Genomic DNA, 14486 nt, shown 5'->3' with positions numbered 1-14486 from the left:
AAATATCAAAGGAATGCTGTATTTGTTCAAACACTGTGAATCTGTGGATTAATCTGCAGTAAATGACTGAAAAACATCTTTTGTTCATGCTTTTCTTCTGTTAAAGCTGCACGTCTTTACGCAGGTGGGAGGTGTGTCTACATTACAGACAGTTTACCAGATCAGTCCAATCTGCTAATCTGACACCAGATTACTGTGGTAGAATCAGCCTCTTAATCCAGTGAGGAGTCTGTTAATCACACACAGACACAGACGCATAGCTAGATTCACACACACACACACACACACAATGCTCTTGCACAACTGCAAAATTGCTGAAGTACACTATTTTTGTAGAAAACCTTATATATTCTTAAAAAAGAGTTGAATGAATTACTAAAAAGTATTAAAAGCAACGGACTGTTTGAGAATCTGGCTTGTCGACTTCTGATTGGACTAATGCGTTAGTTTAAGGCAGGACTATCAGTTTCTCTGCTCAGTTAGAGTAATTAGTGCTGCTTGTGTCACTATTATCAAGTCACATACTTGGTCATACTCTGTGTCATACTTTGGTTGATGAAGCTTCACATTGGAGATGTGTTAATGTTGCGTTGCTCATGTGTTCCTGTGTGGTTCTTCATTAGTGAAGGAACAGCAGTCTAAAGTGTGAGGAACAGCGATGCTTGGGCTGGGAAGCGTGTGCATGTACTTCAGTCTAGGATGAATCCCTCTTCAGTATTTCCTGGGCAGGCTGCAGCGACTGGGAGTGATGGATGAAATAGTTAATCTGTAGCTTGTAACAGTGTTAGAGTGGATTAGGACATGTATCTGCAGGATCAGATGGGGACACAGCGGTGGGGTGCTGGAGGGTCGCTTGCTCACTTTGGATTCTGCATATATATCTATATATATATATATAGTTTTGACATAAGAATGAATTTCTGAATGAAAACCGTCCATTCTGACTGGCCAAATTTGCCTGGCTTTCTCTCCTTTGCATACCTTATTTTTTCTCATTCTACATGACCTTATCTGAGGTTATGTTTGGGGTAAAATCAGGGCATTTGCAGCTTTTGGTTACTGAATATAAAGTAATCCCAATTCCATTTTATGTATGTATGTATTTAAATTTGACAAGAGTACTGCTGATTTGCAGGTATTATCAAGGGATATATCAGTCACTTAAAAAATTTATTTTAAGAATTTGATTTCAGATCTAAAGATGTTTCCACCTAATAGAACAGTTTTTAGCAATCCTTTTCACTATATGTATAAATTTGATAAACCATTGTTTATGTCATTTTATTGTAATGTCCGTTTTAAAAATAGTTTACAAGAACAGGTTACTTTGTGTGTGTGTGTGTGTGAGAGAGAGAGAGAGAGAGAGAGATTACATATCTCACTGTATTACTCCCAGTGTCTAAATCAGATTTACTCAGACATTATTACCACATTGATTCCTCAACGAGACATTATTAGGACCTCAGATTAACAACTTTAGCCCCCCAGGATCACTAAAAGTGCTAGTTTGGCAGTTTTTGCCCACCACTAACTCTCTGCAATTACACTGTGCTTAACACACCAAGCCACAAAAACACAGAAGCTTTGCCATGCACAAGACAGAGGATTATTACTTCTCAAATACTGTGCATTGTGCAACATTTTTCATTTTTATTTATTTTATTTTATTTTGCTACAATGTGCAGAAGTTGTACTTATATTGGAATAAAGTCTTGCTGTGTGACAGTTTTAAAATCCTGAATGATTCCCTAAAAGTTGTATAATATACACTAAGATGATTTACTGTCCTGTGGCTGCGGTCACATCATACAAGTGGATGTTTTTTTTTTTCTTTGTAGAATTGTTTAGGGCTGTTGTCCTGAAAAGTCTGATGTTTCAGTCGGTGCAGCAGGGGGCAGCATGTAATGAGTCCAGCTCATCAGTCTGTGTGTTTGCTCTGGGAATAATCATAGAAAAACTGCTCTATTCAAACAGAGTATTTATATATTTTAAGTTGTAAGTTTTGGAAGTCAACATTTTACATCCTAAAATAATGGTTTTGTAAAAGTCATTGTCTATTTGACTGGGGAAAAAAATTATATTGTTAATTTTATAATTAGATTTGTAACATCTTATTTTAAAACTTTACAGGAGAAATTAAAGAACTGTGCTGCTCATTTGACAGTTTACCATTTTGAGTATAAGTTGATTGGTGTAAAATGACAGGAGAGAGAGAGAGATAGACAGAGAGAGAGACGGGATGGGGATGGATGGGGATTTGGTGCGGGGGTCAGATGGGGGGGGGGGGGGGGGGGGGGCTGTTAGTGGCAATCAGTTCCAAAGTGGCTCACACACACACACACACTCACACCGCACACATGCTCTCACACTGACACACACACTCATATACACACTCTGGCAGGAGTCAATCTGTCAGTCAATACCTCAGGATGTGTCCACATGAACACACGGTAAGAAACATGGGCTTTTTAAAACAAACTTTTTCTTCCGTTGTCTCTCCATTTCTCCCTCTGTCGCTCTGTAGTTGTGCTAGTTTTATCCTGACACTCTTTTGTTCTCTCACTCTTTTATTCCACTCTCAAATCCTCTCTTTTCCCACTCTATCTACTCTTTTAACCTTTCTATAAAACTGAAGACCATCTAAAACTATTGAAAGTAAATCATTCTCTCAGCAGCTATCTAAAATAATGATTGTTTCGATTTAAAAACCGTTTTATAAGTTTATTAAAGCTAATATTTCAGTTTAAGATGGAATTACAAATTAATGTTTAATAATTGTTGAAAAAAGAATTATTTTAATCTATTAAAACTAAACATTTCTGATTAAAATTAACTCTTGTTATTCAAGTTTGTAGTTTATATTCTAACCTCTGAATTAAAGGTTGCCTACTTTGCTTAATATTAAGTCAAAACATATTTATTATTATTCAAATTTTAGTACGTTAATTTCAAATTCTTTAAGAAAGATCTCAGTTATTAAAATGAAATCCTGCCTAATGTCAAGATGTTTCTGTACTAAAAGATTTTTTTAATTTGTAATTTATTTATTTTTAATTAATTTATTTATTTTTATTTCCTCTAAAGACAAGATATAAAAATTGTTTAACGCATTGGAATTTAAATGGGGAATTATTTGAAGTTGTAAGGACTTTATTATTTAATCTTTATATTTGATTTTTTTTTAGTAGATTTGGTTTATGATCTAACCATTTATGTGTGACTCTTTGCTTGCTACCATATAACAAGTGAAATATTTGATGTTAGATTTTTGTTGTTGTTGTTGTAAATTTCAACATATGAATTGTTAATTATAAAATTTGTGTTATCTCAAAATGCCACAGTGTTCGGTTTTTAACCCAAAATGCTTTGAATGGTGCTTTCTAGAGAAGATGTGTTAGTTGGTCTGTGTCTGTTACCCTATAATGATAATTTGACCTGTATTTCATCAGTCCTGACAATATTAAATATTGTTGGAGTTGTACATTACACTTGTGTTAGGGAGCAACTGTTCAGTGGGATATCTAGATTGATGGATTAAGATTATGGGATTGGATTTAGGCCTTTCCTCTCTTAATCTGAAACAGTTTGCAACCCATACATCAACAGGATACATAATTATCCAATAAATGAAAAGCTGTTTATCACAAATGTTCTGTAATTTTTCATGATTTTTTCTTTCTTAAATTGGTTTTTATGTTTTTATTATTTAATAAAGGTGTCACTATCACCCTACACTACAATATCAGACCAGGCTTGGGAATCTTCTTGTCTAATGTGACATAACCTTCCAGAACATCCGTCATTTCCTGCTAATGTAGTCCTACTATAACTGCTCACAGATTACCATATGTAACCCTGGACCACAAAACCAGTGCCTGAATAAATGAGCGTCCACTGATGTGTGGTGTGTTAGGAGGACAATATTTGACAGAGATACAACTATTTGACAATCTGGAATCCAAGGGTGCAATAAATAAATAAATACAATAAAAATATTGAGAAAATCACTTTTAAAGATGTACAAATTAAGTCCTTAGCAATGCATTTTACTTATCAAAAATTATGTTTTGATATATTTACCGTAGGAAATGTATAAAATATCTTTACTTCATATCCTAATGATTTATGTCATAAAAGAAAAATCAAACATTTTGACCCATACAATGTATTTTTGGCTATTGCTTCAAATATACCCTTGCTATTTCTGACTGGTTTTGTGCTCCGGGGTCTCATAAAGTATCTGCACCATATAGCTGGAGAAGACTAATGGCTAATCACGATTTCTCTCTCTTTTTCTCTGCCAGTTTCAGATGATAAAACTGGAAGCCTTCAGTTCAAAGGAACAGTTATTTTAACAACCGAGTCTAATTTGCCACATTACTGTTTCCATCTCTGTGTAAAAACCCAAAGTCTGTTGTTGTTCGCCTTGAAAACTCAAAGACAACAACTTCCATACTTCCTGTCAACACAGCAATGTCTTCGTCTCTGCCGCTGCCCTCTTTGCCTCCAAGCCCCCTGGCCATGGAGTATCTCAATGACTTCGACCTGCTAAAGTTTGAAGTGAAGCCTGACACCCCTCCACCTCCTCCGACCTGCCTATACCCCAAACCAGGTGTCCACCAAGAGACGGCTGGTTCCCCGTATGCTCCTCACCCTCCTCCTGACTCCAGCCTCAGCTCCAGTCCCTACACCTCCCTTCCTCCGTCACCCACTCTCAGTGACGGACACCCGCCGCCATCTGCATCCTCCTCGTCCTCCTCTCTCTCGTTCCCACTGTCCATCTCCACTGGGTACATGTCAGGCCAGAGCTCCGGATCTCAAGGAAACCTGGACGGGAGCCCAGCGGCTGGAGGCCCCACGCCGTGTTCAAACCCCACCTCCCTGGAGGACCTGCTCTGGTTGGCTGCACTGCAGCAGCAGTTCGGTGGGGAGCCCGGAGGTGCCGCGTCTCTGCTGGGAGCACTTGGAGGAGTGCCGGACCGAGCAGATCGGGATCGAGGAGGATTTCTGGGATGTGAAGATGCGGTGGAAGCCCTGCTGAACTCTGCTGCAGCTGCTGTAACTTCACAGGTATGATCTAAGATATTTGGACCATGTATTTGTTTGTCCCAAGCGAGTGAAGCAAATTACTTCTAACTTTGAGTGCCCTCTTACACAACCAGCGCAATGCAGCGCCAGGCGCGACGCGAGTGTTTCTTGCTAATTCCAGCCCAATGCAGTTATCATTTTCATGTCCGGCACAATGTTTAATTTGCACCTATTTGTTCACCCGTGGGCGTGCTGGTCTGAAAATTGTGGTGTATTCAGGCACATTGATGGCGGGTTGCTATTTTAAAGCAATTGAAATAGACTGTACCATTGACCAGCTAAAACCTGGTCTAAAGTCAATGGCGCAGTATTATTATAATGGATAGTCACTGTATTAATCAGAATTGGCCTACCTATTTGCAGCTGCAGATCCATTTCCTTGCTAGAGAAGCACTCAGTTTTTTCACCATGTAAATAGCTAATCAACCATGGCGCTAGCGCTAGCTCTTAAAGGGAATGGGAGATGAGACTCTGATTGGTTTATTGCACGTTATGCCCAAAACACACCCATGACTCATTAAGAGAATAGGGAAAACCCCTTCAGACCATGCAATGGGTGCGCCGATAATTTTTCCCATCGGTAAACTAGCAAACGTGGATTCGGACACGCCCTAAGTGCACTTGCGTCATGCGCTTTAGACCATGCACTTAGATCATTAAAATAGGGCCCTGAAGCTCAATTTCAGACACCATTCCATTCCAAAATGTGTTGAAAAACACAATACATAAAGCAATGGAAGTACATGTTGTATTCTTAAGCCCAAAGTATACTTTGCTTTTGTACGTGTATGCTAGCGTATGCGTAAGGTCGAATGCACAGATTGTGAAGTATATGTCATTTGATAGAATGCATGAATGCATGAATGCAGGCAGTCGACACATCTTAGGAGGCAGATGCTGTTTGGGAATGCAACTTTGTGAGACGCTATTTATATAAGGTATTTAGGTAGCTAATTATACAAAATCATTTTGATTATGTACTTTTACTTGGGTTATTAAAACAACATTTGCGATGAGATCAATCCACTGGTTTGTCTAGTTATCCAATCATATGATCTGTTAACTCATTTGGTAAATGTATTTCCATTATAGTTTATGCGCATGATTTCTTATAGGCCGGGGGTTCTCAATCCTGGTTTAGGAGCCACCATTTCAACCATTTCACACAATCAACACTTGTCTCATTATCTGCATACCAAGTTCACATCTTGGAGTCTCTACTAATGATCCCATGACCTGATTCTGGTGTTTCTGATTAGGGAAATACACAAAACTTGCATTTTTTCATCCGGGGACAGGGTTGAGGCCCACCGGCCAAGGGAAACCACTGTTCACTAGAACCACTGGCCAAATGTGCAATTTGTATTGTAAACTCTTTCTAATGTGCTCTTTGTAATATCTTTGCATCTCCTCACAGTTCCCAGTTTTGTCCCAGAGTTCGAGCAGCAGTCACATGGGGGACTCCAGCAGTGACAGCGGTGTTGATGTTGCTCTTAACAAACCGTCAGACATGTGTCACCGGCCTATACTGGTCGTTTCTTCCAACCCTCCATCTCTCTCCAATGTCAACACATCCACCAGTCCCTTCTCACAACCCCTCAGTCCACAGAGCCGCCTCCATCACCCACACCATCCAATGCAAGGCTATTATCATCATCATCATCATCATCATCATCTGCAAGTCACTCAGGTACTTCCAGTCACTCATTCATCCTCCTAAAATGGTTGTCAGGACAAGTCACATGCATCTACTCAACAGCGATCAGACTTCTTCAGCAGACACGTTCCCAAAATAATTTTCATCTTTTCAGGAAACACTTCCAAAAGTGTGGGAAAATTTGAATTTTGAACTTTTATTTGCAAATGTTTATTAGGGAGTGTTAAGAAATATAGTTCTGAAAGTGTACTTACTTTATTTGCATGTAAGTGGCTTTTACATATTTAGGGATAGAAACACCTCTAAATACAGTTCAGTGAGAATGCTTTACATTTTGGGGTTTTGTTTTGAAGTGTGTTGAAAGCAATTTGATGGATGTGGCTGGTGAATGGCTGCCTCTAAATGTGGAGCAGTGCTATCAGATTATGGTAATATATACTATTAATATGATGTAATCCTGATCACTGTCACTTACACTCAATCAGATTATGCTTTATGGAAATGTGCAGCCAAAATGACACACACAGTACACTACACCTCTAGACCAAACCATGTAACACGCATAAACACAAAGCTCATACATTTTTGTTTTATTGTTATGTTATCCAACATGATGTCATGAGAAAACAGCATAGCCGTATAGCATACTAGCATAGTATTTATTAATTTGTTTGGTTTGCCTCGTGGCTTTTGTGTCACAGCTAGAGTTGTGTTCAAACCGGTTGGTATCAACAACATAAGCAAGTTCATTGATAATTACTATAGCGTTGATTGATTGATTGATTTTCAGTTAAGTAGTTTTGGTTGCAGTTGAAACATTATTGATAACAAATAAATCCAGTCTGCCACCATTTTGCCAAAACAGTTATGTATTGTGAGTTTGAGAATGACTAATTTTTAAAAGGAATATATCAATAATGCTTCAGTTGCAACCAAAACTACTTCATTAAAAATGCATGCATGCATACATATATCAATATTGTAGTAAAAAAAAAAAAAATACATGCTCAGATGTATGACTATTGCAGTTTTATTTTTTATTATTACTGTTGTGGTTTTTATCTTGTCATGGTTTTTACAGTTGTTGATATCAACTGGTTTAAATTCTATTAGCACCACAAAAGAAATAAGGCAATACAAACTACACTAAATAAGTAATACCTCTAAATGACAGTGATGTTTTCAACTGACTGTTCAGTACATCAAACATTTCTACCACTGTGTACTAATCATTTATCCGTTATTGTCCACGTGAGTGTTTGCTGAAGCTTTGAATTTCATTATAACACTTTGTGTCCATTCCATAAAAAATATCTCAGACTTACCTCTTGTTGTCTCTTTCTCTTTCAGTGTGGGGTGGATGAGCGCTTTTCTGACGAGCAGTTGGTAAATTTGTCAGTGCGAGAGCTGAACAGACATTTGCGTGGGGTAAGCAAAGATGAGGTGGTCCGTTTGAAACAGAAGAGACGGACGCTGAAGAACCGCGGTTATGCCCAGTCCTGCCGTTACAAACGACTCCAGCACCGGCACGCGCTTGAGTCCGAGAAGCACATTCTCTCACAGCAGGTACACTCTCAAGCACTGAAAATAGACAATATCAAACACAAACAACAAAAGTCAATTGTAACCAGTGTTGGGGAAAGGTGCTACTAAAAGTAATGCATTACAATATTGTGTTACTCACTAAAAAAGTAACTTTAAATAAAGTTCCAAGCATAGATTCAGGAGGAGCCTGATCATTCAGTCCTGTCAATCATCATTACGAGCCCATATAAGCAGCTCTCATTGCGCCCCCCAGCTTCAATTCGTCCGGCATCCCTCCACCTCCCCATCTCCACCTCTATTTATCTTTTCTCCCTTTAGGTAGTACCTCAATGGGGGGTTGAACTAGGCGCTCAAACTGAGCCTCGGGTTCAAACCTCCATTGAGGACAGCAAGCCAAGTTCATTTACCATTAACCATCAGGACTGGATGGGCAGGCGAACTCATGAAAGTAGCATAAAGTCATGCATTACTTTACTAGTTACTTAACAAAAAAGTAATCTGAATTGATAACTTGCGTTACTTGGAATGTGTGACCCCCCCCCCCCCCCCCAACACTGATTATAACAAAGCAGGGAATTATAATAATAATGAGACAATTATAACATAACTCTCTTAGTTTTTCTCATTCAAGAAGCTGTTTTACTCAGATATATAACAGTAGTAAAGAAAAGATGATCACCAGTTTTATTCTAAAGTTAATTTCAGTCAAAATGATTTAAGTTTTAAAGTGATGTCTCTCTGTTTTGGTTCCTCTAGCTGGAGCAGCTGCAGTGTGAGCTGTCTCGCGTGTTGAGAGAGCGAGACACATACAAAGCTCGTTACGAGAAGCTCATCAGTTCCAAAGAGACTCAGCCTTCCCATCCCAACACCTCGCCTTCTCCTACTCCTCCGGACTACTTTTTGTGACAACATTAGCATTGTACAGAAGAGAGCTGAAGGAGAGCTGATTATTGTGATGGGTGAAAGTAATTCCAAAGAGCTGTGAATACAACTCAACTTAAAATAAGCTATTAAACCAAAGCAGGTTGATTGTGAGGTGGACCTGGATTGTGACGTAATGGCGCTTGTGTCGTGCTACTGCTGATGGGATTGCGTTTTTGCCCATCGTTAGCTTGTGTAGCAGCAACATGATTTCATTAGCATTCATAGCTAATCAGAAACAGAAGGGTTCTAGCATATTTTGAGTTTTGGATAGACACTGAAATGTACAGAATAAAAGTAATAACAGCATTTAAAACTTTTAAGTATTTTACGTATTTATAATGAACACTCAGAGGATCATAAACTTTTGAATTAAAGGTGTGGATAGGTAGCTTTATAATAAATAAAATTTATTAAATATGTTGCCTATTTCTTTTTTTTTTTTTATTTAATACATTAACCATTTTTGATATTATATTGGTTTCATTCTATGAATCAATAAATAAGTAATATTTTATATCTTTGATGATTTAGCCATACACTTAAAGGGTCAGCATTTACTCACCCTGACGTTTTTCTAAATCTTCATGAATTTTTCTCTTTGTCAGTATGGAAAACAATACTACAGAAGTGAATCATCAATCATCAAATGTTTGGTTACCCACATTCTTCAAAATATCTTATTTTGTGTGTTCAGCAGAAGAAAGAAATTCACACAGGTTTAAAACAATGTTGGGGTGAGTAAATAATGGCAGAATTTCCATTTTCCGAGAACTGTCCCTTTAAGGCTTTGAGTTACTTTTATTAGGGCTAATGCAGTGCTCATTTATGAATACATTTGATTTGAAAAAAGGATTTCCATCATTTACCAGTTTGTAAAAATCAAACAGGTATACTAATTTGTTAGAGGATAAATCTGGTTTACTTGTGTAAAATCATTTACAGTTTAACTGCTGTTAATATTGATATTGTACAGTTTTAGTGTCTAAACGTACAAAAAAAGTAAATGTGTGCACATTTTCTGCTAATACCTATGAATACAAATGAGATCACCCATGGTAGCACAAAAGGCTTGCTATCTCATTGTGTTGAGCTATTTGTCATGATGAGTTTAGTTCTTACGAGAGTTTCATTAGCACATTTATTTGGCATTCACCAAAATGACTGTTAGAGATATAAATCTATGAAGAACTGCTGACTTTTTGAGCAAGAATGCAACACATGTAGAATCTATGTGTATAAGCCATCTGTGTGATATTTTCATAGTAGCTACTGCAACTCACTGAAAAGTAATGCAATCAACAAACAAACACAAACCAAACGAAAATCATTACATAACTATGAGTGACTGACTGTGTCTTTGGAAGTTACATTTTATGATTAAGTTAAGGGTGTAATTTAACTGTGACATCAAATTCATTTAGCAATTCACAGAGCTGGTCACTGTGGGTGTTAGTAGATGACTATTTAGACACAGACCTTTCTAGGAGGTTTACTTGGCTCGCCATAGGTTTATTAATTAAAATGTATCAGGCTATTTTCATTATTTATTCACAGTATTTATTCATTGTTTGTAATGTGATAATTTTGTTCATTTGATAGTGTGTATTAATTTCATTAATATTTTGTAGCAGGGTAAAACATATTATAAGAAATATTATATTCATTATGCTCTGTTTGTAGTGGTTTCTTATAAAATAAACATACTTTTACCATTAATGATTTCGTCAAGGATTGTGGATTGTACAACTGACTCATTCATCTTATGTGTCACAATGTATTTTATTTTTTTTTATTTCATTTTACTTTATTTTACTTTACTGTTTTCCCTAAGGTCCACTCATAATGTTCATGAAGTTGATTGAGCAAGACATGACCATTTTCAACCCTTTTGGGGATTCTTCTCATTTAAAGAAATAATTTACCCCAAAATAAAAATGTACTCACTCTCAGGCCATCAAAGATGTAAATGAGTTTGTTTATATATACTATTTTAGAAAACCTAAACATTGCATCTCTTGTTCAACAATGGATCCTCTGCAGTGAATGGGTGCCATCAGAATGAGAAGTCCAAACAGCTGATAAAACATCACAATAATACACAAGTAATCCACACCACTCCAGTCCATCAGTTAACATCTGGTGAAGTGAAAAGCTGCGTGTTTGTTAGAAACAAATCCATCATTAGAGGATTTGGAAAAAGTCCATGTCCTGTTGTCCTCTCTCATCAGATAGGATAGGTCCGAGGTATCTTGGAGAAGTGAGGTGTCCAGGTCACAACATCTTACTACTGGGGTGCCTCAGGGCTCAGTACTTGGACCACTTCTCTTCTCTGTCTGCATGGCATCGCTAGGTTGTTTCATTCAGTAAGATGGCTCTCCCTGCAAAAAACCTGCACTGGCCCTTTAAGGGCCCAGTTAGGGCTGCCAGCACAGGGCCCCTGTGAATTTGCTCATTGACAAATGTTGGCCCCTTAGCACTGGCTCACTTAGCCTCCAGGAAGCCTTAGCACTGTTTTATTGAAAATATTAAAGTTTGAAAGTCACCGTTATGGACATAAGTGCTAAGTGGGCCCTTAGAGGCTTGTTTGCAGGGTCTTCATACCACTGCTATACTGATGTCACTCAGCTCTACCTCTCATTCCATCTTGATGATCCAGTGATAGCTGCTCGCATCTCAGCTTGTCTAACAGACATTTCTTGCTGGACTAAGGGCCATTACCTTCAACTCAACTTTTCAGAGACAGAACTGATTGTTCAAGATCTGGTTCTGTTCTATATTGCAACACCCTCTTGGCAGGCCTTTCAGACAGTTCTATCAAAGCACTGCTAACTAACCCAGACTGTGGCAGCCATAATAGTCTTTAACAAGCTACAGGGCATGACTCACCTTTGTTCATCAGTTTGCAGTGGCTACCAATAGCTCCTCACATAAAATTCAAGGCATTAAAGTTTGTCTACAAAACAACCACTAGCTCTGCACCCCTTTACCTAAATTCACTACTTCAGACTTGCATGACCTCTAGAAGCTTGTGTTCTGCAGGTGAACGGAGCATTGAAGTGCCATCCCAAAGAGGCACAAAACCGCTTTCAAAGACTTTAACCTTTACTGTTGCCTGCTGGTGGAATGACCTGCACAACTCAATCCAAGCAGCTGAGTCCATAGCCTTCTTAAAGACACATCTCTTCCATTTACGCTTAACTCTCTACCACTCTTTTTATTCTATAAAAGTTTTTTCCATTTTGACTACTTTTTTCTTTTTCTTTATTATTAAAAAAACCTTACTACATGTACTGTGTTAAACTTACTAAGAAGACTTTCACAGCATTTACATATTATTGCTCTTTTGTTGCTTTAATTGCTTCTATTGTCCTCATTTGCAAGTTGCTTTGGAGAAAAACATCTGCAAAATGAATAAATCTAAATTATGGTGTTACCATTCAAATGTGACCAGCCCACCAGATCCCATTATGATATATTATTATAATAAATCCAATCTTTTTATCAACTTGTTTGTATTCAGTTAGCACAGATTTTGTATCTCTTTTTGAATCTGATTGATTGTTGGTCTGTTTTTTTGTATGAACATTGGTGAAACAATCAACAGATAATGTTTTTTTTGTTTGTTTTTTTTTCACTCAAAACCTGAGTCCAGATCAATGAGGCCTACAATCAATAAATTCCAAAAAGAAATACAAAGCCTGTCCTCACTGAAAGAAAACAAAGTTAATAAAAATATTGAATCCAGTATTTCATGGTAATATATAGCATAATGAGAGATTCACAAGCATTTTTTTAAAGGCCTGTCATTTTTGACCAGGAACATCAAATTCTGTAAGATATTTTCAGCACAGCACAAGGGTTAAAGTATATTATTTACAGAATAAGTACTCTTTTTAAGGTAAGCTAAAGTGAACTTAATTTTAACAAGGGATAACTTGACAGGTCTCAAAAGAAAACCTACTCAAAACAACCTCTGCTCAGCACTACCGTGTCTTCTGTGTTTTATTACTGCATGTGTCCAAAACCTCTTAAAGAGGTGCTCTTAACCTTCTTAAAGAGACACTAATCAGATTAACCAGGGCCATAGCATTTATACACAAGAAATACAGTATAAGTCGAACTAAATGAATAAATAAGACAATAATTTAAACCAATAACAAATAAACACTTTAGGGGGAAAATACTAAATAAAACTATTCTTGCCAAGTAAGATGAGTAAAACCACCCTTTTACATTTTTTGCAATTCAATGTGAAGGAACCACCAGACCGGCCAAGAACACACTAATATCATGGTGGCAAGTTTTGCAACAAGCAGCATTTCTATTTTCTTGTGTTAAGTTGGCCCCAGTTTTTGAAAGCTTAATTTCCTGTCCATCTCTTTAGTTTCAAATGTGTCCCTGCGATTGTTTCTTTTCCACCGCTCTCTCTTTGTGTCTCTCTGTGACTCTGACCCTGGATGAGAGTTGTTTAGGATGAGCTCACGTTTGTCCCTCCTCCCTCTTTCTCTCTCTCTGTCTCTCTCGCTCTCTCTCTCGGCAGAGCACAAAGCCAAGGGGATTATGGGTATAATAGAGCACGGGCCTCTCTCTGCCGGGCCTCATTGTCTATGAGAGGGGCTCAACTGTGGACCGAGCATACACACACTCACCCCACTGCTGTGCTATACACACATATCTAAACAACCACACACTAAACACACAAACACAACTTTTTCCAAAATTAAGTATACAATAATAATAGACAGCAAAATCTACATATAATGAGCTTATAATTAACTTCTATGCTGTACAGAAAAATGTACAAAGCTGTCAATGGGGCGGTAACCTTAGGTACAAATGCTAAAAGTTAATTTTTTTCCATTTCAGCCTCTAATTAAACAGAATGTTTTAGGACTTTAAAAAAAGTAAAATGAATATTGATGAAAAAAAAGAGATGTTTAAGATTCAACACTATTTCTTTTCATAATGTAATAATGTAAGATGCTCAGATTGTTTAACTGATACTGATCTAACAATCATAATGAAAAATGAATATAAAATAGTTCAGATTTTCATGGTTTTCTTCTTTTGTAGCATTCGTTCCCTTATCACAGTAGCCGCTTGAGGTGACAAGGGAATCTGACCCTTTTGTACAAAAGACTTAATATGGTTAACGCAGCAAATTTGATTGAGTGAATATGGGTTATTTCTTATTCACTTTAATTTTGTATGCACTCATACAATGTCAGGATAATAAGGGATGTAGGAGCTTAAGATATATGAATATATCACA

At 37.4% G+C, this 14486-nt stretch overlaps 1 protein-coding gene across 1 annotated transcript; it reads left to right on the top strand.

Moving 5' to 3' along the window:
* The first annotated feature begins 2327 nt into the window (after positions 1-2327).
* On the top strand, positions 2328-10930 carry LOC127984078 (transcription factor MafA-like). Its single transcript, XM_052586550.1, has 5 exons — positions 2328-2450; positions 4305-5070; positions 6506-6778; positions 8096-8311; positions 9047-10930. The coding sequence occupies exons 2-5, from the start codon at positions 4474-4476 to the stop codon at positions 9194-9196; spliced, it is 1236 nt and encodes a 411-aa protein (XP_052442510.1). The 5' UTR covers positions 2328-2450; positions 4305-4473; the 3' UTR covers positions 9197-10930.
* Positions 10931-14486: the final 3556 nt, after the last annotated feature.

Source organism: Carassius gibelio, chromosome B20 (assembly GCF_023724105.1).
Source record: "Carassius gibelio isolate Cgi1373 ecotype wild population from Czech Republic chromosome B20, carGib1.2-hapl.c, whole genome shotgun sequence".
Taxonomy (NCBI): domain Eukaryota; kingdom Metazoa; phylum Chordata; class Actinopteri; order Cypriniformes; family Cyprinidae; genus Carassius; species Carassius gibelio.
Note: the sequence above shows the minus strand (reverse complement) of the source record. Positions and strands in the feature narration are given on the sequence as shown.

Excerpts from the sequence above, each read along its gene's own strand:
- LOC127984078 (XM_052586550.1), top strand. The coding sequence starts at position 4,474 with ATGTCTTCGTCTCTGCCGCTGCCCTCTTTGCCTCCAAGCCCCCTGGCC. Across the intron at positions 6,779-8,095 it reads ATCATCTGCAAGTCACTCAG|TGTGGGGTGGATGAGCGCTT; the intron begins GTACTTCCAGTC and ends TTTCTCTTTCAG. Across the intron at positions 8,312-9,046 it reads AGCACATTCTCTCACAGCAG|CTGGAGCAGCTGCAGTGTGA; the intron begins GTACACTCTCAA and ends TGGTTCCTCTAG.